Here is a 24,268-nt window from a genome sequence, read left to right as displayed (position 1 = left end):
ACTGCCACCAAGCCCAATGCCCTCATCCTCACTGTAACGCACCTCTACATGGAACATGCTGTCAAAACAACTGCAATGGTGAGGAAGCATGCACCTTCTATAAAGAATATAAATGAATCTAAATGCTCACAACATTCCTCTATATCAGGCTGCAGCTATGCTGGGAAAGAGTATCCCAATGGACAGGAGTTCCCCCATCCTACTGACACATGCAGGACATGCAGCTGCACAGTAAGAATAATGATCATCTCAGTATGACTAACCCTGCTGTGTTGATCACATGTGGTCTTCTTGAAGCAGGTTTTTTATTTAAATCTGTGTTGTGTTTCTTGAAGAACGGGAATGTCCAGTGTCTGATGAAGAGGTGTCCACGGCTGCCATGCTCCAACCCAAATGTGCTGCCTGGAGACTGCTGCCCCCAGTGTCCCGGTAAGGATGTGCAAGAGAGAGAACAAAGTGCTCTAAAGTAGATGTGAGGTTAGTTATTGTAGTTTGACACTTAATTTTGCTCATACATCAACACAGTAGGCAGTTGGAGCTCAATGAGGCAATTAGTTTTACTATTAGCGTTCGATTACCACAATTTGCATAAAAAAAGCGTTTTCTTTGGCATAAATCTGAACACACAGATATCCGCATATTTTTATATATTTTTTTATTGCATGAGAATTAATTTGGCATACGTTTATTGAAACAAAGCTAAATATTGAACTCCCTGGCAACATTTTACTTCCTTTTACCTCCCAATAAGCCTCCAGCATTATGTTTTTTACACTTGACTTTTTCTTATTGTTTGTAAGCAGCTATTATTTCCTTTTCGTTCCTATTTTAAATTGGTATTTTATGTTTTTATATTAAATGATGGCTTCATATCTTCTTCATCTGATCCTTATTTGGAAAAGAGAGAGCTTAAGAGAGAAAATTCTAACAATCCTGAAACCATGTGTTACTATTTATTAGTCATCAGCGATGTAGAGTTTGATAGTTTTCCTTTCAGACAAATGCTACACTTCATATTTTCATTAGTTGGGTTGGTACATCTTCTATGGTTGAGTTTGTTTCCTGGCTCATGATGGTTGAACACAACATATATCATGAAGTTGTATAGTAGAGACACACAGTTGATTTCTTTCACTGATATTTCCTCAGCTCCTCCATCAGGCTGTGTGTATGAACAGCAACCCTACAGACACACCGAGCGTTTCTACCACCCAACTGACAACTGTCGATCATGTGCTTGCACCAATGGGACAGTTCAGTGCCAGCGCAAGCCCTGCCCCTTTGTTCCTTGTTCTCATCCCATCACACAGCAGTGCTGCCGGACATGCGAAGGTACAATTTCTTATCTCTGCCAAGATATTGTAACACAAAGACAAAGCAGTTATATTTTGATCAAGCACTTTATGTTATCAGTTTCAACAAAAGACCTCAGTAAGTGTGACGCAGTTGTTCAGTCACATAAGAAACTGCACTTTTTATGGTTTAATCATGTTTTCTTATTTCCCTTGCAGGCTGCTTATACGAGGGCCGAGAGCGAGCTAATGGGGAGACTTGGGATGATGCATCTGATCAATGTGCAGTATGTGTTTGCCGTGAGGGCTCCGTTCGGTGCGAGAGGAAGCACTGTCCGCCGTCCAACTGTAACCACCCAGTCCAGAGACAGTGCTGCATGTCCTGTGATAGTGAGTAAAATATTATTAGCAAATGTTCCAGTTACTGAAGATGATACACATTTCTGTCAGCAGCTTTAATTGGGAACTGTATTCCCAAGGTTGTCTCAAAAATATCTCAATCTCCAGTTTTCTACTTGCAGGCTGCATGTTTCATGGTAAAGAATACTCTGATGGCACGGAGTTTGGTGATGACAAAGACCCTTGTGGCGTATGTTACTGTTACGGAGGCGAGGTCATCTGCACCAAGACACCTTGCTATGGAGAGTGCAGTCACCCTTACAAACCACCCAGACAATGCTGTGGAGAATGTGAACGTATGTAAAGTCAAAATCAAACTGCCCACATTCCTAGTTTAAGATCATTGATTTTAAACTCTGTTTCTTCATCTTTCCCATGATTACAAAATGGCAAAATATACTTGTCTTTATTTGACAGGCTGTTTCTATAACAGTGCAGTCCTTGCCAATGGGCAGTCAATCCCTGACCCAGGAAACCTCTGCGCTGAATGCACCTGCCAGGTAGCATCAACACACACGCACACAGACACATACATTCAGGTGCACATTCCTGCTGGTAAATCTCTCCTGGACAATGTGTCATGCTTCTTCTCTCATAGAGTGGTTCAGTGCGATGTGAGAAGATGTCGTGTCCAACTGCACGCTGTCCTCATCCGGTCACCAACCCTTGTGGCTGCCCTGTCTGTGACGGTAACCAGCTTACAACATATAACAGTTCATGTTATATAGAGTAATTAATTAATTGATGTATAACTTTGTGTATAGGTTGTCAATTCCAAGGTGTGACATACGTAGATGGACAGATCCTTCCAGGAAGAGAGGGAGGGTGCCAGGACTGCACATGCTCAGTGAGATAGAGAAGGGCTGCATTTAGTTTGGAGGTCTCTCTGCACCCTCACAGTTACTGTACATAATATATTTTTTCTCCATAGAGAGGTGAAGTGGTGTGCAAACAGAGAAGATGCCCTGCCCTGTCATGCACACATCCAGCTCTGGATGGCTGTGCATGTGGAGTCTGTGATGGATGCAACTTCAATGGACGAGGCTGTTTCAACGGAGAGCGGTTCCCACTCCCTACAGACCACTGCCAGCTCTGCTCCTGTCTGGTACTACCAGTCACGTATTTTAATTTGTATTAACTGATTTATTTTTACTTATAGAAATAAACATGAAATCAGATAACTGTAGCAAGGTGGTCAACATTTGCAGTGGGGTAGTTACAAAGTAGTAAAGAATGCAATGGCTCATCAGTGATAAAAAGATGACTAACGTGTTTGAAGTCACAGGGACGTTTTCAAGGAATAGTCCAACAGGAGTCTATTTTTTTATATCAAATATACTTGCCCAGAATAACACCAGAAAGTCCCAAAATAACACCAAAAACAAATTTCAGAACATATGAATGTCAGTTTGCAGCGCAATCCACTTTTTCCTGTTTAGTATTTTTTCTTGTTTAATACAAACAATCATTGCTTTAAAAAATATATATACTTCTCAAAGACTGTGGAATGGACTAATCCCATAAGGATGACTCTGGGAAGAGCAATTGTTTGCACATGGAGCATGAATACGCCTAGCTACCACTACTTCATCTTTTTTATCTTTAGTTGTAATAAGGACTGTAATGAATATACAAAAGAAATAGTCAACCTCAATGCGTGTGTTTTTGTCTATAGAACGGTGGTGTGGTGTGTATGCATGTGTCTTGTCCAAGTGTGGCCTGTGTACGTCCATCGACCCCTCCTGGAGAGTGCTGCCCAGTCTGCACAGGGATTTGTCTTCATCGGGGTAAAGAATATCAGTCCGGCTCCTCCTTCACTTCTCCCTCCGATTCCTGCTCTTCATGCTCCTGTCTGGTCAGTCTGACAATTCTTAATGGATGAAAGTGAAATAATCTGACTGTGCATTTGATTCAAAGTCAAATGAATTCCTTTTTCTTTCTTTCCAACGTGTCCCTTCATCCTCTCCTCTGATCAGAATGAGGTTGTGAACTGTCAGAAGAGACCTTGTCCAGTCCGGTGTTCCCACCCTGTCCCTTCGGATACCTGCTGCCCCGTCTGTGACTCCTGTCTGTATGAGAGTGTCATCCACTCTCACAGTCAAACCTTCAAATCCTCCTCCAACCCCTGTCAGCGCTGCACTTGTGTCAGAGGCACCGTCACCTGTGTGCCCCTGGTCTGCCCACCTACACCCTGTGTCCGACCAGTTACCAAGCTAGGACAGTGCTGTCCTGAGTGCACAGGTACGTCCTGAACTGTTTGGGTACATAGTATGAGAAGCCTTACGTGTTACTACTCTTTTAATATGGTTAACTCTAGTAAATATGTGGACTAATTATATGTAATCTAAATTAACCATGTGGCTGCAATTTGAAGAAAGATAATTATAATGTTCTGACTCACAATTTGTCATCATGAGATGGACACAATATATTGGGGTTGCTTTTTGTTACATCTTCCATACTTTCAAGCCTTGGCCTGTATACTGACACAGAAACAACTCTTTTTAAAACAACAACAAATGTATATCAAATTATACTTAAATTATACCTTTTGAGAAATTATGTGACCATTGTTTATTCTGTTTGAACTTTTACCAGTTCCTGAAATGTACTTTTAGAAAGCACCTAAAAGTATTTACGGGAATTGATAAAAGCCACTGCAAATTCAAAGAAATAAAAAATCCCACATGCACACATGAAAACAAGCTATATCTCTCTAAAAGAGACTTAATTGAGAAATCTGTCTTTGTCCTTTGTCCTTTGTCTGTCTCTGGTCTCAGTGTGTATGCTTGATGGACAGGAGTTCAGTGACGGGATGACATGGACCCTGAGTTCAAACCAGTGCTCCACCTGCACTTGTCAGGTCTGACTTCTCATCCCTGTCTTTTTCCTCCATATGTGCACTTTCTATGGGTTTGATTGATAATCTATCTGTGTCTATAGGCAGGTGAGGTGCATTGTGCGTCTCCTGAGTGTCCCAAGCTGCCTTGTATGCATCAGGTGACCGATCCAGGAGCCTGCTGTCCTCGCTGTAGAGGTAAATAGATCTCTGTAAATTGTAATCGCAAAAGGAAATAGTTTTTACCAGTGATTTAATTTTTCTTCTCAGGTTGTGTGTATGCAGGAGAGGCGCATACAGAGGGCAGCAGCTGGTTCGCAGACTCCACCCCCTGTATGACATGTATGTGTGTGGACGGGGTGACCACCTGCTCTGAAGTACGCTGTTTATCTCCCTGCATCAACTTCATCAGCGTGCCTGGGGAGTGTTGCCCTGTGTGTGCTGGTAAGCAAATGAGGATCTAAGTCACATAAGCTTCATGTTTCAAATTAGGATTTTCTTTCATTTTTGTGCTTGGTAATCTCATATGATTGTGTTTTGCTAGACTGTGTATTTGAGGGCAGAGTGTATGGTCCAGGTGACAGTTTCCATCCAGCCGATGACCCCTGTCAGATCTGCACTTGTGAGGTACGATAAATACACACCTGACATGATGTGACGTTTTTTTTATGTTTCTCTGTTTTTTTTGTAGATGAAATGATTAAAGCAGTAAATATTCACCCTTGAGAAGCTGGAACTACATGATATTTGCCATTGTTGTTAAATAGACGACTTAAATGATTAATTCATTGTCTCTGATTATCTTCTATCAATTTATAGATGAATCAACAAATATTCAGCTGTCTCTTGAAGTAGTAGTATTAGTAATAGTCGTCATTGTAATACAACGGCCTGTGTGTGTGTGTATGTGTGTGTGTGTGTGTGTGTGTGTGTGTGTGTGTGTGTGTGTGTGTGTGTGTGTGTGTGTGTGTCCCAGGTGATGCCGGATGGAGAGCAACACCTGAGGTGTTACCGGAAGCAGTGTCCAAGTCTGGTCGACTGTCCTAAGAGCAACATCTTGTTCTCTGGGACAGAATCCTGCTGTCCTGTCTGTGCACGTCAGTACCAAACTGCTTTTGTGACACAATGTTTGTTATCTCTGCATTGTCACTGAGCTCTGTAACATGTGTGTGTATGTTTAGAGCCTCTCAGTAACTGCACCGCTTCACTGATTGGCAACGAGGTCTTGGCAACAGATGACCCTTGTTTTACCTGCCATTGCAAGGTACCGCAGCAACAACACTTTTCTTAGGCTCTATTATGACTACAGTACGTCAAGAATAATAAGCAATAAGTGATGTTTGACTCAATCTGAAGCGAAGTAAGAGAATGACGCTAATACAGCTTTTTGTAGCCTGTCATGGAAACGTATATATAACAGTCACATTTTCACAGTGAAACAAATAAGTCATGTAATTAGAAATTTTGGAAAATCGTATAAAATGTTAGATTTTTGCCATTTCATTGGCTTAAAAGGAAGTGAGTGAAGTGAGTTTTAGTTTGACATCTCTCCACCTTGAGATCTAAATTGTTGTGATCCTGTGTCTGTGATTTAGGACCTGACGTGGACCTGCTTACACCACAACTGCCTCCCACTCACTTGCCCTCTTGATGAACAGTTCAACTCTCCAGACTCATGCTGCCCTGTTTGTAAAGGTGCGATAACACCGGTTCTCCTCCCGTTGGGCTGCTCGCTGTACATTCTTTTTTTTCAGGAAGTCTCATTGGCATAAAAACATCTGTTTTTGTGATGGTTCTCCTGTGTTTCATGCAGATTGTGTGATTGAGGGCCAGAACAGACGGGTGGCCAACGGCAGCAGCTGGACAGACAGCGATGACGACTGCGTCACATGTACCTGTAACGTGAGTCTGACCGAATTTCCTACACCACTCATGCAATGCTTCAACTAATGATAGTAGCATATACACACCACTATTTAAAACAATGTTTAAATACAAGATAATATGGCAGAGCAAATATTAACATAGGTCAAGGTTATAATAAACAAGACTAGAGGACAATTAAAAAATTAATAAAAGGCCTTTGAAGAAGTTTTGAAGAGTAATTGAAATGAGGATAGTAAAAGATGGGTCCGGCCATAGGATCTATCTTCAAGGTCATTGCGTTGAAGAGTTGAATGGTGAAAATCTAAAAACAGTCATACAACGTGCATATGCGGAAGAAGTTATAAGTGGATAAGTCAGAATCCAAATTACACCGGATTAATCTAACATTAAAAAACATTTCCTAAACTACAACAAGATCTTAATCTATAATGAGGCATCATATTTTATAAACTGATTTTTATTATTGTATGTAAAATATTCATCTGAAAAGTAACTGGTAATGATATCTGTCAGATTGACCTTGGAGTAAAAAGCAGCAAAAAATGGAAATACTCAAGTAAATTCTCCTGAAGGTTTCTTTCTGTTTTTCCCTGTGAAAGGTTATTTTTGGGGAGTTTTTCCTGATCCGATGTGAGGTCCTGGGACAGGGACGTCGTATGTGTACAGATTGTAAAGCCCTCTGAGGCAAATTTGTAATTTGTGATATTGGGCTATACAACATAAACTGAATTGAATTGAATTAAATTACCTCAAAATCATACTTTAGTACATTACATTAATAAATATAATTAATTACTTTCCACCACTGGACCCCAGATTGTTAATCTTGTATCTTTTCTGACTATCTACTTTTAAAGTAGTCTGTTCTTTCTGTTTCATCCTTAGCTGGGCTATATTGAGTGCAGCATTGAAGAGTGTTTACATACAGTTTGTCTAAATGGACAGAAACAAGTGAAGATTCCAGGGAAATGCTGCTACGAATGCCAAGGTACCAAAACTATCCAATACAGTGAGCTTCCACAACTTTGTGTTCTGCCTCACAAGTTTCATGTGTGTGTATTTGTGTCTCTGTCTGTGCGTGTGCGTTGTAGACTCAGGGGCGTCGTGTTTGTACCAAGGAACAGTGTATCACTCTAACGAACAGTGGGAGGTGGATGAGTGCACCAGCTGCACGTGTGTGTTTGGAGACGTACACTGTAACAGTGAACACTGCCCTCCTCTAACATGTGCAACAGTCAGTAAAACTAACACACACACACACACACACACACAGACACAGTCTTTGTCTGTGTTTCATTGAAATGCCTCACTGTCCTGAACTGTCAGTCTGGAGAGAGACCTTAAATATCTGACATTTCTAATCAGTGTGTGTGTGTGTGTGTGTGTGTGTGTGTGTGTGTGTGTGTGTGTGTGTGTGTGCGTGTGTGTGTGCAGGATGAGATGCCAGCCATTGTCCCAGGTTTGTGTTGTCCTCATTGTCTTCCTCGTCCAGCCACCTGCATTGCCTTCGGCGACCCACATTATCGCACCTTCGATGGCCGCATGCTGCACTTCCAGGGAGCGTGCACATATGTCCTTGCACAGGACTGTGAGAGTGGAGACTTCAGGTGAGTGCGTCACCACGGTTACCCAAGCAAGTGCTGCTCTATTTGTTTGCCTTGTAAAAATCATTTAAATGAAACAATCTTAGAAGGAAAAACAGTCTTTAAAAAACTGCTCACAACTCACGTCCGTAACCTGTAATGAGGGGTCCAAAGTAGATGTTGCTTTGTTTTAAAGGTCTGCTCCTTAATGAGATGGGGTTTTGCATGAAAACAAAATAATGCAAAATGTTTTATTCATTTAAATTAGAAATATCTGATAACAGTGATTTAAGTTGGCAGGGGACTTGATGTCACATAATTATATCGGCAACTCTGGATTTAGCAATATTTAAATTAAAATTTGATGACGGCGATCAAACTCGAACAGTCCTGATGAAGCAAATTATCAGTGTTTGAGTGTTAACTCCTAAATAAATAACAAACAATTGAATTTTAGCCTTGGTTGTTGTGTATTTACTTTTTTATATTTAATTCTAGAGAGAAATACAAATAAAAAACAATTTCTCAGGGGGTAACAAGCCAAAAAGGTTGGGAGCTCCTGTCCGACACATCTTTTGCTTGTAAATGATCTGACACACATATTAGTACACATATACTAGTATTACGCTGCTGCTAATGCTAGTTTGCAAAAACATCCAGTCAAGATGTTTTCCTTTTGAAACCTGACTTTAAGAACAGGAATCGCCAACTCCTGATACAACAAAAAAAACGACAATCAAAGGGCCATTTCATGTGACCTTTCAATATGTTTAATACAATGTTACTCTTTTTGCTATGCCCAATGACTCCTCCTGTGAGTACAGTGTTCATGCCACTAATGATGATCGTGGCCGTAAAGGAGTGTCCTGGACCAAAGAGGTGACTGTGTTTATCGGAGACATCACAGTGCAGCTACTCCAGGACTGGGTTGTGAAGGTCTGTGTGTACAAATACTTGAAATAATTTTGTGCACAGTCATGTTTGTGATATGCATCCACACAGCCATTTTTGTACTCTTCAGGTGAATGGTGAGGTTGTGACTTTGCCGTTCCTCAGTGAACCGTACATCTACGTCGAGCGACAAACAAACACCATCTTACTCAACACTAACATCGGGCTGAAGGTACAGTCTTTTTATCTCTCATTGTCTTTGTGATGTACATATCATTGGAAACAGTAAGTCCCTTCAGATTCTGTCACATATGTATACACCAACTGGTTCACCTTTAGGTATTGTGGAGTGGTCGCTCACATCTGGAAGTGAGTGTGCCAGGCTCTTATAAGGGCCACACCTGTGGGCTCTGTGGAAACTTCAATAACTACTACCAGGATGACCTCCGAATGCCCAGCGGACGGCTCAGCCTGTCAGAGTCTGACTTTGGAAACAGCTGGAGGGTAAAATAAATACATAGAACAACACAGAATACACAAAGTAAAAGTGAAATCGCCATACAAAAAACAGTATTTTAATTGCATGCAAATCGAAGACCTGTCTGTCATTTTAGGTCATGAATGGTAGCCGTTCACTCTCATCCTGCCGCCCCGGTGAGAATGTTGACCCCTGTAAAGACGCAGGCTACCAGGCCAAGAAGGGGGCTAACGCTCGCTGTAAGGTCCTGAAGTCTGCTGCCTTTAAGCCCTGCCATCGCGTGGTGCCTCCTGAGCCGTGGTACGGAGCCTGTGTGTACGACCTCTGTGCCTGCGGGGCCAACACTGATGAGTGTCTGTGTGACACACTGGAGGCCTATGCCAGTCAGTGCAGAGAGGCTGGAGTCATCTTGCAATGGAGGAGCCCATCGCAGTGTGGTGAGTAAAACGCACACTTAAAGGTCCTGTTAATATATTTTCTGAAGCAACTTCTTTGCTGGATGAGCATGTGGTATGCTGGAAATAATCAGCCAAAGTTATAGTTTTTGTCATTTCACATGAGAGATTTCTGTATTTATGTTTTTCTCACTGATGTTAAGCTTTGCTCAGTTGGAAAAGGGGGATACAGACATACCTCTGTGTTCCAATCAGATTTTAGGAACATTTTAATCAAAAGACTTTGACATTTTGGGGGTTGTTTGCATATGTTGCCAAACCACTGTTAACAAAATCTGACCAAACCTCACCCACACTGTCCTGATGAAACAGACTACAGTTACACTATTACTCTGTATTTATGTTTATTTATCATTGTTAATGTTTGTCAGGCTGTATCATCAACTCTCAGGTTATCAATTTGACGTGTGTTTAGAGTTTCAACGTGGGAGTTGGTGACACATGACAGAGGGGCAGAGTCATTCTTTGAATGGAAAAATCATCAACATTTTTAGATCTCAAAAAGGTCTCTATGACTCATGTTCTGTTTTCAATCAAAACCTCACCCAAGGCCACCTGCTCCTGTTGTCAACTGTTCAGTGATGCTTTACAGGGCTAAAAGCAAGCCATGCACAACAAATTAGCCTCAAATGAAAAGGAAAAGTTTGGGAAAAAGTGATCTTATTGTTGACAACTGCTAATTCCCACTGGTCACCCTTGAAACCATAGTGTTGACAGTGGTCTCAGTCTTTCATTGTTTCCTCTCTATTGCTGTCTGCTACAGCTGTTGGCTGTCCAGTGGAGAGGGGCTTTGTGTTTGACGAGTGCGGACCCCCGTGTCCCGTCACCTGCTTTAACGTGGACGTACCACTGGGGGTGATAGAGAGCCACTGCTTCAAGCCTTGTGTCCCAGGCTGCCAGTGTCCTGCTGGTCTGGTTCTACACAACAACTACTGCATACAGACAGAAAAGTGCCCCAAGATTATTCATGGCAACCCATCATAACTCTTTGGACTGCTCACTTTTGAGTGAAGACTTAACTAGTACGCACACATACGCACTGCCAGCTCTAATAATCTTCAATCCACTCAAGGACTGCCACAGCCTTCTGTTACTGTATACATTTTGAAATACAACAAACTTTTAACTGCATTTTTATGTTTTCATTAGCATTGTTTTACATTTATATGTAGCACTGAATATTTATACAACACAAGTGTTTTGTCGTTTTGTGTCACATGTTCATTGGTATTGTCCCTACCTGTTTTGTTGTACACATTTATGATTATTTTAACAGTATTATTTGCTTCAAAAGAACATTTGTTTACTGTTTTTTAGCACTGTGCAATGTGTGACTGTATACAGGAAGCCACATAATCTCAGGTACTCTTTTATTTTGCTCTCCATTATACAAATAAACAAAGGCTTCACTAATATGTGGTATTTCATTTTATGTCATCAAGACTTGATTATGATATTGGTAATACTTTATTTTACAGGTTTTCATTTCTTTATCATTTTGTACGGTTTACAAGAATAAAATATGTTAATGTTTAATTGAAATGTTTGGAATTAATTCATTCCAACTGCTTTTATTGAGTGCACAACAGGTCAGCTGAATATGCAACAATGTGAATAACTTAACAAATCAACATGTATGGAGAATAAAGTTGCAAATGATGAATGGAGATGGGATGAATATTGACTTAAGATTTGATGTAGCACTTATTTTGGCGAAATTCATCTCGGTTAACAACTGCTGATAAACTCCCTACTGTAAATCTGTAAATCCTGACTGAAAGAACTAAGAACTAAAAGAAGTTTTATATTTTCTTTATAATTCCTAGAAAACTAGCAGAAAATTGCTATGGGACCATTAAAAAAGGGTTACCTCTATCATACCAGTGGATGTTTTATAAGATTCATGAATACATATAATGTTTGAGACAAGCATCATAATATACAATTTACACATTGGGAGCCACCAACTTTCACAAGAGGTTCAATGTCCCAGAACACTTTCCATACAAGTGTAATGTGTCACGTGGTCTCGTATCACATTTCTCCCTCTGACAGATACACTGTCACTTTTGTTGCTTGGTAACCTGATCCAGCTGTTTTGCAGAGGACGGATGTAACCACAGTAACAGCCTGTATAATTTATCAGTCCACAGTGGTGAAAACATGGCGCAGGTAAGATGTTGTATATTAGTTTGTGTTTGTGTGTGTGTGTGTGTGTGTGTAAACTACATCTAATGTCTTTTCATCTTCCTTCAGGATTGCATCACCGGTCTCTACCAATCCCTGGGTAAGTCTGTCGGAGCAGAGCTTTCCTCTGAAGATGTGAGCCTCCTCTACCACAAAGTGTTTCATGTTTCCTCTCACACCGATGAAGCACATGTGGCCATGAAGAAGGTAAACACTCAGATATTTAAAACAACAAAGCCGCTATATGATCCAATCTGCATCCGTCATGATGAGATGCTCCTGTGTACCCGTGTCTGTGTCAGACTGCAGGAGGTGACAACAGTTGGTCATGTGTTGGTGAAAATGTGTTGGATGTTCTCCTAGAAATGGAAAGGGAGAAGGAAAAAAAGGAAAAGGTAGTCAATGCAATGTGTTTTCTCTTCTCTTTTCATATAACGGCGTCTGAGAAATCCAGTGACCAAAATATTATTTCGTCATCACTACTAAGAGTCAATATTGTTATCTGCAGCTCTACTGGGACCTCCAGCTGCTAAATGTTGGTAATCTCAGCGCTCTCTATGTGATGGACAAACAAGTTAGTGTTGATCCTCATGTGCTGAATTGCCTCCACCAAAGCACAGACCCAAATTCTTTCAAACAAGTGGTCAGGGGAAAAGAGCTGTATGGGAGTGTGAAAGGTGTGAAGAGGCTCAAGAAGGCAGCCAGGCAGTGCTGGGCCAGGTGAGCATCTTACAATTCTACAGGCGCTCACTCTATCAGAGTACAGAGGGAAATATTGTTGTGTTTTACTCCATTACTTAATGCGTATATAGGATGTCTTGCAGATTGAGGCAATACCTACTAAACATACAGTTAGATAAGCTCAACATATAAAGATATTTGATTTAAAACGAGCCTGTGTAACTTCTGCTGAACAACGGCCGCTAAGACAATTATGAAATAATTTAAGTTAAAAAAAAAAGGAAACTGAATCAGTAATAGCTTTGCCATCATACAATGCTGGTCATACCAGACTAAGTAAGGCTGAAGCACCAAAATCCCTGAGTGTATTTATTTGAGCAACAATTCATTTATTGCAAATTAATTTACCTTTGGATTTGCTCGAGGGACAAGATGTTATTTCTTCTTTCAAAAGCCACATACTATCACCTTAACGAAGTATTGACACATTACAGTATTGATCCTTTAAGGATTTGAATTTTTGACATCAAGAAAAAAATGATAACCTTTATTTAATGTGACATGGCACTCATTAAGCATTGTATTACATATTAACTATAATTATGATATTGATATGTGCTTTTATTTATCTTCTTAGATTGGCATCAGAGAGTGTGCAAAGTATATTGCCCTCTCCCTGGCAGGGCCAAAGTGTAGGGGTTAGAGGTCAGGCCTGGGGCTGTGTCTCCCTGTCAGACGTCCTCCTCCTGCTGGAAGTGAAGTACGACGTGGTTACCCACCTGCTTTATGCTGAAATGCTCCAGGAGCACTACAGTAAGGAAACGTCTCACTGGTGTAGCGATATAACACAAAGAACAGTCTCCTCACTCAAAGTTTAACTTAGAGCGTGGCCACGGTGCTTCACGTTCACGATAACCTTGCTCTTCTTTATTGGTGATACCACAGCTCTGAGTATCTGGGAGACCCTGTTGCCAAGGCAACAACATAAGGAAGAGGAGGGGCTGGGGGATCTTGCAGATGAGGCTTTGGCATCAGGTGACATGCTTCGTTTGGCTGCGCTGCCAGGAGCCTTGAGGGAATACAGGTAACACACAATAACAAGGTTATTATTACACATTTAAGATGAATGGAAAACTAAATATAATAACTTAAACTGAAAAGAAAACAATGAACACACGACATAACTGATTAAAACAAGGTCACTCACCTTCAGTTATGTATAAAAACACAGATAGTACACTTTATCAAAATTCACATAAACACTGTAAATAACTTTCCATACCCCTTCAATGGGCATAAAAAAAAAAGCAAGATAACAAAAGTTACTCTCCTGCAGGGCCTTCCTGAGAAGCCGTCGTGAGTGCAGAGAACAGTGTTGGTCTGCTGTTTCGCTCCTGTATGAGTTATGCATATTTCGTCAACAAGAAAGGGACACACTAACAGTCCTGGGTGAGAGGTAAATACTTCTGAAATGTAAACCTGCTGGGTAAGTCCTCTCTTACCTTGCACAGCAGCTGGATTCTCGTATTTTTATGAGATCAGGTTAAGTATGCAAATAAATAAAATTAAAATAATCCTTAAATGACATTAGATTTATTTATTTAATTACTGTGTGATTTTGCTCACCTTGTACCCAACGCAAGTTAACACTTATGCAAGGAATTGTTTGCAGATTTCAGATTTGACACATATGGACTTCTATATGGCCCTTACCAGGTACGTAATGAGTTGATTAATTAATCTCTTTCCTTCCAGGCTGGACAAGGAGAGCCTGAGGCTGTTGTGCCTATACATCAGATTGGCAACTCTCAGAGCTCAGAGAGAAAAAATGTCTTACAGCGCTCTACTGGCAGCTCGGCAGTCCTGGGAGACATGGTGAGCCAAAATTAAAAATCAACACTGAAAGGGAACATGTACTCACTATCATCAGGACTCTGTTTCAGCTACAGTATATGCTGTCTGTCCCACACGTGTCTGTTCAGGCCACTTGTGAAGAGTCCCTGCAGAGCAGAGCAGGCAGCGCTGTGGCTCCATGATGAGGAGGAGGAGCAAAAGAAAGACTTTTTCTCATCATCACCACAGCAGGTATAGTAAATATGCATACACTGATTATGAGAGAGAGGCAGCACATAACATAACTTAATTTAATTGTGAGTAAGATGTTTCTCGAGTAACGGCTTAAAGGAAAACACTACAGTCGTAGTATCAGCAGCAGATCAACAACGTTGGCCCTGTTACAGCAGGCAGTGCTGCAGTTGCTGGTGCTGACTCAGGAGCAGGAGAGGAAGCACCTGGTCAAGTTGGCAAATGGGCTCTCTATGGAGGATTTGCAAGAGCCGGGTTGCACGGTGCCTCCAGAAGAGGGTATATGTACATTTTCTTTCTTTTTCTCCTGCATGGCTTGTCAGAATTCCTTTTCTTTTGTATTCCCTTAATTTGTATATCCCATGTTTCTTGTTTTCTGTTTTCAAGCTGCTTTAAGAAATGGCTGTAAAAAAAGACTTAGAGAAATACATGCTGACCTGCAGACACGCAATGACACTCAGACCCCCTTAAAGCAAACAAACCTTCAGCCACAACTCCAGCCCAACATAAGCAGTCAACCGGCAAAGTGGTACCAACACCATCTGGAGGATTGTTCCCTGCTCCTTTTGACCCATCTGATGGAGCTCCAGGAAGTCCAAGCATCCGCGTTACTGCCAGCACTGATGGACAAGGTGAGTCAAGGCAAACCACAACATCCAATCCTAAGATTTAACAGTTACAGTGGGTCTTTTAATAAAGCACTGCCTGTTCAAATAATGATGTGTGTCTGTTAGAGTGCACAGTGGGTCCAAGCTCTGCGAGACGCATATGAATCAGAACTTCAAGCACAACACTACACCAACCTGCTCCAACTGCTATCAGATGCCCCACTTACTTCAGGCTCTACACTCGAAAATAACATCAATGAGCAAATCCCAGCTATGTCTTGCTGCGGTGGACTGGTTGATGTTCAAAACAGCAGTGGTGGGCTAGCTGAAGCTCCGACGGTGGATTCCATCAGAAGGGCCAGCAGAGAACTAAATGGGATGCAAGCTGCAGCAGAATGGAGTGACAAAGAGGACGTCTGTAAAGGTACTGCACACACAGCCACACCTGGACCAAACACTTAAAGCTGCAATTAGAACATGTTGCTTTCCACCCAGGTTGTGGAGCAGTCATGGAGGACCTGCCCTACTTGGAGATCGTGTGTGTATCGGATGCAACAAGTAAGAGTCTCGCCGCAGACAGAGGAGCCCAGGAAAAAGAGGTGGGCAGTGCCACAAATAGCCCCCACAGTTTTGAGAAACAGGGCTCACTGATCACCCTTGCTTGGAGCAAACCACCAGAGGTTGACACCGAGTATGAGAAAGGGGCTGCAATCAGAGGCACAGGAGAGAGCCAGGATGTACAGCCAAATGACGAGGGCAGTACAGCTGAACACACACCGTGGAAGGAGAGTGACAGAGAGGAGATGAAACACACCCCGTTCCACTCTGATTCCACAGAGCAGCAGTGCAGCGCAGTAGGACAGGTACTCTATAAGATTTAAGCAGACCACAAAACATGGCATTACTATGTCATGTATCTGATATATGTTATATCCCCATTAGCTGACCTTGGTGGAGAGTGCACTAGCTGATCAACCAGAGAAAGGAGAATCTGAATGTGACCTGCAAACACATGCTTTGGCAGCAGAGACGCTGCAGGCTGCACAACCTCATCTCATGCTTGACCCACCTGAGATTAAGCGGCACGGCGGGGACATCTGCTCTGAACTGATGAAAGAGATAGCTAATGTGGATATTGAGGTAAAGATGTGCCCCACTGCAACAGAGTCAGAGCTGTGGGACCTGAGAGGGCCTGAACCTGCTCGTGCTGAGGACCAGAAGTACAATACACAAGCCACCGTAAGTTTGTTGATACATGGTTGTGCAACCAAGATCTGTGCTGTAATTTCCATATTATTAACTCATGTGCTGTTTCCTCTTGTAAAGTTTGACAGTAGCCCCGCGGACGGGGAGGCAATGAGGGAATCCACACTGATGGAGAGAGAGCGAGCAAGAGAACCAGTCTCAGAAATGGAAAGAGAAATAATGATGCAAAACCTGGTGGACATGCAAAGAAAGGTTGAACAGAGGCAGCAGAGAGAGAGAGAGCGACAACTGCTGAGGGTGAGAGAAAGGTGTAGAAGTGGAACTTTCACCCACTAGTATTCATATCATAGTTTGCGGGAGGCAGAGGTGACATGTCACTCTGACACGGTTTGTCCTTCAGGTTCAGGAGCGTCTGTCCATCATACAGAACAGAAAGGCAGAGGAAGACCTGCTTGGCCTGAAGCACACAGACAGACTAAGGCACCTCACAAAGGATCTACCTCAGGTAAAATACTGTATAATGAGGAGCTCGGTCTACGTAGTTGTATCTGTCATCGTATCATCATTCCTACTGTGTTTTAGGAGGATAAGAACCAGCAGAAGACAGTTGTCAGAGAGCGACTGGAGCAGCTGAGAAGAGAAAGATCCTATGTCATGCAGTCCAAACGAGACAGGTAAGAGAGACCACTTTAAATGAAATAGGAAAGTAAGGTGTACCAGGACTTCTAATGTTTCTTTTTTATCTTCTAGGAATACTGCAGGATTTAAGGTGCTTCTGGGTCCAGTAGCTCTCAACAGCAGTGAAACAGATGAGGGAGCAGACTGAGAAACTACAGCTGCTTAAATGTGTAGTTTTGCTTATCAGATAATATTCTGGTGAGTTCAAGTATAATGCTTATCACATTGGCCCTTTTGTTTATGGTCATATACATATATACAGTATACACATACATATATATATACACACACACTTATTTATATATAACATATATATGTATGATCACATAATAAAAACAATTGTGAATGCAGGGTATGTATTTGCAATAAGACATCTCACATTTTAATTGACTGTTTATTATACAGTTATCATCTTGACAAACGTAAGCATCAACATTAACGTCATTTATCAATGACCCCCTTTAGTTGTGTACACATTATCCCCGTGGCCTTCATTACATACACAATATGTCACAGAGGTGCATGTTAACAGTCTACAGAGGTTCCATCAACTCTCCTTCATGTGAACATAACATATATTGGCACTGTTGGCCATTACTCACTTGTAAAAGAAATAATGTGACTAGATGAAGGACACCACTGTAGACTTAGAATGCACCTGTGGACTGGGGCTATATTTATTTACAGATCTAGAGGGATAGGAATATTGTAACAAGTCAAAGAATGTAAATTTGGCTAACAACTCTACGATGGGAGGATATGTATAATACAGAGGTTTGCTGCGGGCCCAGTGGTCTTCCTGCAAGAGAAGATCTCCTGGTTCTGGTGAGTCGAGGGGAAAATGTCCACATGGGAAAGCTTCTCAGCAAATAAACATTCTGTTTTTCCCTCTTAAATTGCCCCTATTTAGTGTCCACTAACACTGCAGTCCAACACAAAGCAGGAATATCTATCACGCTAATAAGCCAGAACATTCCACAGCAGCTCACACGAGCCGCTGCATTACACACAAAGTACAAGTGTGTCCTCAATTCAAATGACGAGTATGCAACTTATGTGGTCTCGAACACACTAACATTCAAACCAACAAAGACAAACAAGTTTAAATTTCAAACTAAGAAAACATGATGCCTGGCTGACAGCTGTTTTACTCAGGTCTTTAATATTTTAAGCAATGTGACAGCTGGGGACTTAACAGAAACAGTCGCATATTCAAAAAATGACTGTTCACCTTAGAGGATGTCGTGGATTAAACGTGCGGTTCTCAGCAGGCTGTGCAGAGGACACACTTAAGAGGGCTGTAATTAGGTCAGCTCTCTTGATAGCAGGGCACTTTGATAGCAGTGACACACTGACATTTAAACAGGTGTGGTGTCAGATTTCTCTGTAGTGTCCTATCCGGACCCTGGATCTACATGTGCAAGATCGTCAGCAAGAAAGCAGCATGCGCTTGTGTGTGATGGACTAAACTACACCGTATACAAGAAAGTCAACAATATTTGCATTTTATACACTAGACTGGTGTTTCCCACAGTGAAAGGTAAAAGCCGAGGATGAAAACAGGGCGGTTCAAGTTCATTCAGTGAACCTTCTTGCTGGAGGCTTTGATGAGCACTACTGTCCATAAACACAAAATGGTCATTACACGTCCAGCATATCTCTGACTTATGGGCACCATGGAACTGACGAGGGTTGATATAAATGTATATGCATTTGTGTATCTCTTTTTTCATGTGAATCATGAAAGGAGCGAAATCAACATGTATGTGTCAAGTCTTGAATGGTGTTAGCAATGGGACTCAAGAGATGTTCATGTATTTATGCATTTGTGTGTGTGTGTGTGTGTGTGTGTAATGTGCATGTTTTTATGTATGAGTCTTTCTATTGGTGTGCACACTGCACCCCTGGGCCATGATGGCCCCCTTCCTCATCTGAACTATCATTGTAGGCCTCTCTCCTGGCTCCACCTCCTGACCCTTGACTCTTGTCAAATTCTGTCAGGTCAACTTCCTCCGCATCTGCTGAAATAACAGGATTCTCAGCACGAGCAGGCAGTAAGCACTCGAGTTCCTGCAAGAATAGAATTGAGTTTTAAAAAAACGACACTATAATCATTCAAGCTTACTGGCGCTAAAATTGTGCAAGGCGTGATGTTTAAGAATTGCGACTCACATTCAGTTTTTCGGGGCTAATCCAATTGTTTTCGGGGAACTGAACGTCAAACTTGATGTAAAGGTCTCCCTTCTCAAATGGGTTTCTGTACTGAGGCATTCCCTCTCCCTTCACCATTCGGATAGAACCTACCACACAACAACAAAATGGTGAAACAACATCCAGATGCAACAGGAATCCTTAACCTCACAATTTACAAGCTATATATTGTGATATAGGCAGAACAGAACTGTCAAGACAAAACTACTATGTTTTCTATGTGCTAGTGTTACAACAACAGTTTTTATATATATATATATATATATTTGGGATTTGTTTTTTTATAGGGCTGGGCACGTTAACGCGTTATTAATGCGTTAACGCAGCAATCCATTAACGCCGACAATAATTCTATCATGCGTTAATGGCATTATTTTTTTTGCATTGGGAGGGGCTTAACACTGCTGCACACATTGACCGAGAACATGGAGAAAGGTACTTTTAAATGGACATTTTCATTTTTTAAATCTCTACCAGACAGCATAGTTGATAAAAGCAAATTTATTTGTAACCACTCAAACTGGAGTTATCTTATCACCGGAGGACTACGAGCATGAAGTACGTCTTAAAGGCGTTACACAGCACTGATGCCAGCCAAGAGCTACCCAAACAACCAATGGGGTGAAACCTCGGCAGACTACTTTGGATGTGGCGTGCGGGAGAACTGTCAATAAACCCAACGCAGGAAAAATTAACAAATGCCTCGGCCAAGTGGAGAGCAGCGGACTGCAGTCCAATTACTGCAGTGGAAGAGGTCGGTCTGAGGAGCGTCCTTAGAATCGCATGATAGACGTATTAGCTTCCCTCAGGACGCACCGTCGTAAGGAGGATAAACGATTTGTATGAAATGGAGCGGACTACAAAAATGGCGGCAGGGGTCAGTGTAACTGCTCAATCTGCATCACTGAAAGTGTTTATTTTGTCAAGAGGCTTTACAGACTAAAAAGTCCCCTGCACAGTAAATTACAGCTGTGTTTTTTATTTTTTTGCTAGACCTGTTCAGAATTTTTTTAATAAATGGATTTATATACTGTATGTTAACTTGCTGTTGCTGAGAGTGCCTGTTATATTGTTCTGATAACATTACTTTAAAATAAAAAGTATGTAATTCACTAGTTTTTAATTAATTCTTGAATTTGTGCGCATAATGCGATTAATCGCTGTTAATCACAGAAAAATCATGCGATTAATCGATTAATTTTGTTCATCTTTGCCCAGCACTAGTTTTTTTACCTACAGAGTTAATAACAAAACAAGTATTATATTATACTTTCTCAAGTTTTAACTGTCATGAAAATGTATGTTTAAACACAAGATCTGGGGTTAAAAAATTGTGCATAAACCTTAGTCAATGATGTATTACAGACACCGATAGTGTTTATCAGGACACGCGTAAAACTAGCTGGAGTAAATATAAAAGCTATCGTTTGCACCTTAAAATGTCCATCAGAACAAAAAAAAAAAAAGCAGGAATGTGACAACAGAGAGAAAAAAAAAATGTGGTTTGAACTTGTTTACCTGGCTCGATAACCTTGCCAGGTGGATATTTGACAAGCAACTGACGTCCATCAAGGTGTGCGACAGTCATCTGGAAGCCACACAGAGCCTCAACCAGACCGATACGTTGGACCATGTGAAGGTCACTGCCATCACGGCGGAATTCCTGATTAGATTGACATCCAAATGTGTTAAGTCTCAGAACAAGTACAACAAATGTAGAAATATCATCTTCTTAACCATGATAATAAAATAAATACTGCTAAACAATCAATATAAGAAGCCAATTGTTTTCTTTACCTCATGTTCTTTCTCTTGCAGCACCAGGACTATATCTCCTGGTTCAACTCCTGGTGCTTGGTCAGCTTCACCAGAGAATGTGATCTTCTGCCCATGTCTCATGCCTTTATCCACATGCACCTCAAGAAGCTTAGTCTCCTTACACACCTTATGACCCTCACACTTTCTGCAGCGGTCTTTCTCATTTATCACTTCACCTGCACAAGCACACATGGAGAGATAAGACAATTTCAGAGTGCTGTTGTTATACAATATCTGTCTTTTAAAAGTATAGTCAGGTTGTGGGTTTTTACAGATATAATACCTTCTCCATTGCAGTCTGTGCAGACTGACTGCATTTGTTGGACCATCCCAGGGGCCAGCTGTCTAATCATGATTCTCATACCTCGTCCTCTGCATGCCACACACTTTTGCACTGCTCCTGCCTTACCCCCTTGACTAAAAGGCAAACAGTAAAGCATCATCATTATTAACAGAAATCTAAATCCAACAAAATTACTCTAATTTCATGGTATTTTCTGTCAGGGCTTTGAACATATTGATTATTTTAAATAATTAAAATGAAACACTAAAAGTAAACTCACCCATTACAGGCACCACACAGCACATTCTTACTGAGCTGCAGTTTGGTGGTTTTGCCATTGTAGAGGTCGTCAAGAGAAACTCTGCATGAAAAAAAGATATATAAGATATGTGCAACCTCACAATATATTTGCACCACCTATTGAAGCACCAAACTGTATTTATGTAACACACTTACTTCAAAGGATGTATCATATCATCTCCTCTCCTCCTGCCTCCATTGCGTCCTCTGCCCTGTCCCCCCATGAACCCAAATAGTCCACCGCCAAAAATGTGAGAGAAGATATCGTCCATGCCTGGCCCACCGCCTCCTCCCTCCCGTAGGCCCTGTTCTCCATAGCGATCATAAAGCTCCTTCTTTTCTGGGTTTGTCAGAACCTCATATGCAAAACTGATCTCTTTAAACTGGAAAATGAAAAAAAGGGTACAATCAGGCAGTTTCAAACAATTCAGAACATCACAGCAAAAGGGCCAACCATGTGTGTTTCTGATGAGGCCCTCAAACAAAGTAAAAAGAAACAAGAAGACAGTCTAGTCTTTTGTGTCGCATTGAAGAATCTGAGAAATGAAGTCATAAAGCAGTATGAATCAAACAATGGTGTGCATTTTGCGAGGGATAAAAAGCTCTTTCATATTCTGTACTCATCTGTAACTCACCTCTAAATTCTCAAAGAGTTGGGCTGTGTGCTCATAATAAACTAAGTTGACATCGCTTCTTGGTCCCAATTGTTGAATAATTGAGCTATTGCTGTTGCTAACTATAGTGTTGCTGCTGTTACCATGCTTTGGTGCATCATACCTTGTCTCCGGCATCAGGGTTCTTGTCAGGATGGTACTCTTTGGCCAATTTTCGGTAGGCCTGTAATAAACCAACAATCAAAATGAACAGAGCTGTGTTTGCACCCTGAAGACAAGCACCAACTGTGTCAAAAAGCTCTGCTGGCAGATCACGATGGGTTTTAACGGTCCTTATTAGTCGAGGGCTTGACTTGTAGGCCTTCTGTCAAAAACACTTGCAAGAGCGTCGCTGGCTTTAACACCTCAGACACTCGAGCGTAAAACTGTATGTCAGATGTATGATCTTCTGTCAAATCAAAAAGCACTTGATTTGTTTTTCTCCAGAAAAACGTTTTACAAGTGAATCCTACTGTCGCTTGTTGCAACCACCTAGTATGTTTTAGCTAGTAGGTATGACAACTGGGACGACAGGCGATTGCTTAACATTACATGGACGTTGGTTGCTTTACGTCACAGAATCTAAACCGAATATTTAGGCGGTCACAAACACATATACATTGTCTTTTTTGTTGATTGTTTCAACAATTTCTAACTGCCTGATGTTTGAATTGAGTTACACAGAGACGTAACTACGTTACATATACACTAACAGTTAACGTTAAGTATACAGTAGCGTTAGCTCACAATACACGACATAAACCACCACACAAGTGTAACGCCAGCGTAATCTATAAACCTCAACTCACGATACATTCCTCTTCAGGTTTAGCGATACAAGATGTTACACCAACGTCACTAACAAACAAGTGGGTTTCTTTTCTCGGTACCGGATGCACTTGCTTCCTCACTGAGCGACTCGGTTGAGGCTATTTTCTGGAATGTATCACGTAACGTCAATAGCCGGGATGCTATCGCACTCGTGGTCAACAGTGTATTTCTTGGTTTTCGGGAAGGCTAACTTCATGCTTCAGATTTATGTCATGATATAACCAATCCCAATCATTGCTGATAATTTACAAACACCAATGAGTGGCTTTAATTGCCAAAAAAAAACGCACGGAATACTGGACAGTTATTTAGCTCGCCTAGCTCACTAGCTAACCTAACTCTCCAGCGCTGCTGAGAATCCTTAGCCAGTTAGCTCACGTCGCTCGTTTCTAGGCCACCATTCACTGGTGACCTCTCTCTTGTTTCATTCCGTTCTTACTAAACATATTTCGTTTGACAGAGTAACTCATGTACCTTCTTCAGCTCATTTTCAGAGGAAGACGGTGAAACTCCGAGGATGTCGTATAGCTTCGTATCCACAACGTTCGACATGATGCTAACCGGCTACACAGAAAGACCTTCTGCGGAGCTTCAGCTAAGAGAGGAACCGACGCAGGAATCACCGGCTGGGCTGTCCAGGGTTGCCAGATACTACGACAAACACCCACTCGGAAACAGATGTCACCAAACGGCATCCATATTATTACAGAAACAGTAGCGGGGCTTGTGTAATTGCGTGGAAAGTGGTATTATCTTTTTAAGTAGTGAACGAAGTGGTACGTTTAATAACAATTCGTCACGTTATATTATTACTGATATTAACGCGTTATGCCCGGAAGCGAGTGCCTACATGAGGTGGAAATGGCTCGAAATGTACGTTTAGACTGAATGAATATAATTAAT

At 41.5% G+C, this 24,268-nt stretch overlaps 2 protein-coding genes across 2 annotated transcripts in view; one reads left to right on the top strand and one right to left on the bottom strand.

Annotated features, from left to right (window-relative positions):
* kcp (kielin cysteine rich BMP regulator) overlaps positions 1-11,325 on the top strand; it is a 25,233-nt gene extending 13,908 nt beyond the window's left edge. Inside the window, exons 19-46 of the mRNA XM_034533961.1 lie at positions 1-78; positions 149-231; positions 336-429; positions 1,150-1,332; positions 1,512-1,682; positions 1,814-1,987; positions 2,109-2,191; positions 2,290-2,380; positions 2,456-2,538; positions 2,623-2,796; positions 3,367-3,546; positions 3,668-3,932; positions 4,472-4,554; positions 4,635-4,728; positions 4,801-4,974; positions 5,075-5,157; positions 5,507-5,627; positions 5,712-5,794; positions 6,126-6,225; positions 6,344-6,432; positions 7,303-7,405; positions 7,509-7,651; positions 7,852-8,024; positions 8,825-8,936; positions 9,022-9,123; positions 9,231-9,395; positions 9,506-9,806; positions 10,588-11,325. The exon at positions 1-78 is cut by the window's left edge and continues 96 nt beyond it. Of these exons, the coding sequence (XP_034389852.1) occupies positions 1-78; positions 149-231; positions 336-429; positions 1,150-1,332; positions 1,512-1,682; positions 1,814-1,987; positions 2,109-2,191; positions 2,290-2,380; positions 2,456-2,538; positions 2,623-2,796; positions 3,367-3,546; positions 3,668-3,932; positions 4,472-4,554; positions 4,635-4,728; positions 4,801-4,974; positions 5,075-5,157; positions 5,507-5,627; positions 5,712-5,794; positions 6,126-6,225; positions 6,344-6,432; positions 7,303-7,405; positions 7,509-7,651; positions 7,852-8,024; positions 8,825-8,936; positions 9,022-9,123; positions 9,231-9,395; positions 9,506-9,806; positions 10,588-10,808 (3,806 nt within the window). The 3' untranslated portion in view covers positions 10,809-11,325. The remainder of the gene's footprint in view (positions 79-148; positions 232-335; positions 430-1,149; positions 1,333-1,511; positions 1,683-1,813; positions 1,988-2,108; positions 2,192-2,289; positions 2,381-2,455; positions 2,539-2,622; positions 2,797-3,366; positions 3,547-3,667; positions 3,933-4,471; positions 4,555-4,634; positions 4,729-4,800; positions 4,975-5,074; positions 5,158-5,506; positions 5,628-5,711; positions 5,795-6,125; positions 6,226-6,343; positions 6,433-7,302; positions 7,406-7,508; positions 7,652-7,851; positions 8,025-8,824; positions 8,937-9,021; positions 9,124-9,230; positions 9,396-9,505; positions 9,807-10,587) is intronic.
* Positions 11,326-17,649: 6,324 nt separating this feature from the next.
* Positions 17,650-24,141, bottom strand: dnaja2b (DnaJ heat shock protein family (Hsp40) member A2b). The gene is made up of 9 exons (XM_034535244.1): positions 23,840-24,141; positions 22,659-22,718; positions 22,038-22,264; positions 21,862-21,942; positions 21,582-21,715; positions 21,278-21,474; positions 20,999-21,143; positions 19,442-19,569; positions 17,650-19,339 (listed from the first exon to the last, which is right to left on the bottom strand). Exons 1-9 carry the CDS (start codon positions 23,915-23,917, stop codon positions 19,151-19,153), a joined length of 1,239 nt encoding a protein of 412 aa, XP_034391135.1. The 5' UTR covers positions 23,918-24,141; the 3' UTR covers positions 17,650-19,150.
* Positions 24,142-24,268: the final 127 nt, after the last annotated feature.

Source organism: Cyclopterus lumpus, chromosome 6 (assembly GCF_009769545.1).
Source record: "Cyclopterus lumpus isolate fCycLum1 chromosome 6, fCycLum1.pri, whole genome shotgun sequence".
Lineage (NCBI taxonomy): Eukaryota > Metazoa > Chordata > Actinopteri > Perciformes > Cyclopteridae > Cyclopterus > Cyclopterus lumpus.
The sequence above is the reverse complement of the archived record's forward strand: the minus strand, read 5'-3'. Positions and strand labels throughout refer to the sequence as shown.

Excerpts from the sequence above, each read along its gene's own strand:
- dnaja2b (XM_034535244.1), bottom strand. The coding sequence starts at position 23,917 with ATGTCGAACGTTGTGGATACGAAGCTATACGACATCCTCGGAGTTTCA. Across the intron at positions 22,265-22,658 it reads ACCCTGATGCCGGAGACAAG|TTTAAAGAGATCAGTTTTGC; the intron begins GTATGATGCACC and ends TTCATTTTCCAG. Across the intron at positions 19,570-20,998 it reads TGGCAAGGTTATCGAGCCAG|GTTCTATCCGAATGGTGAAG; the intron begins GTAAACAAGTTC and ends GTTGTGTGGTAG.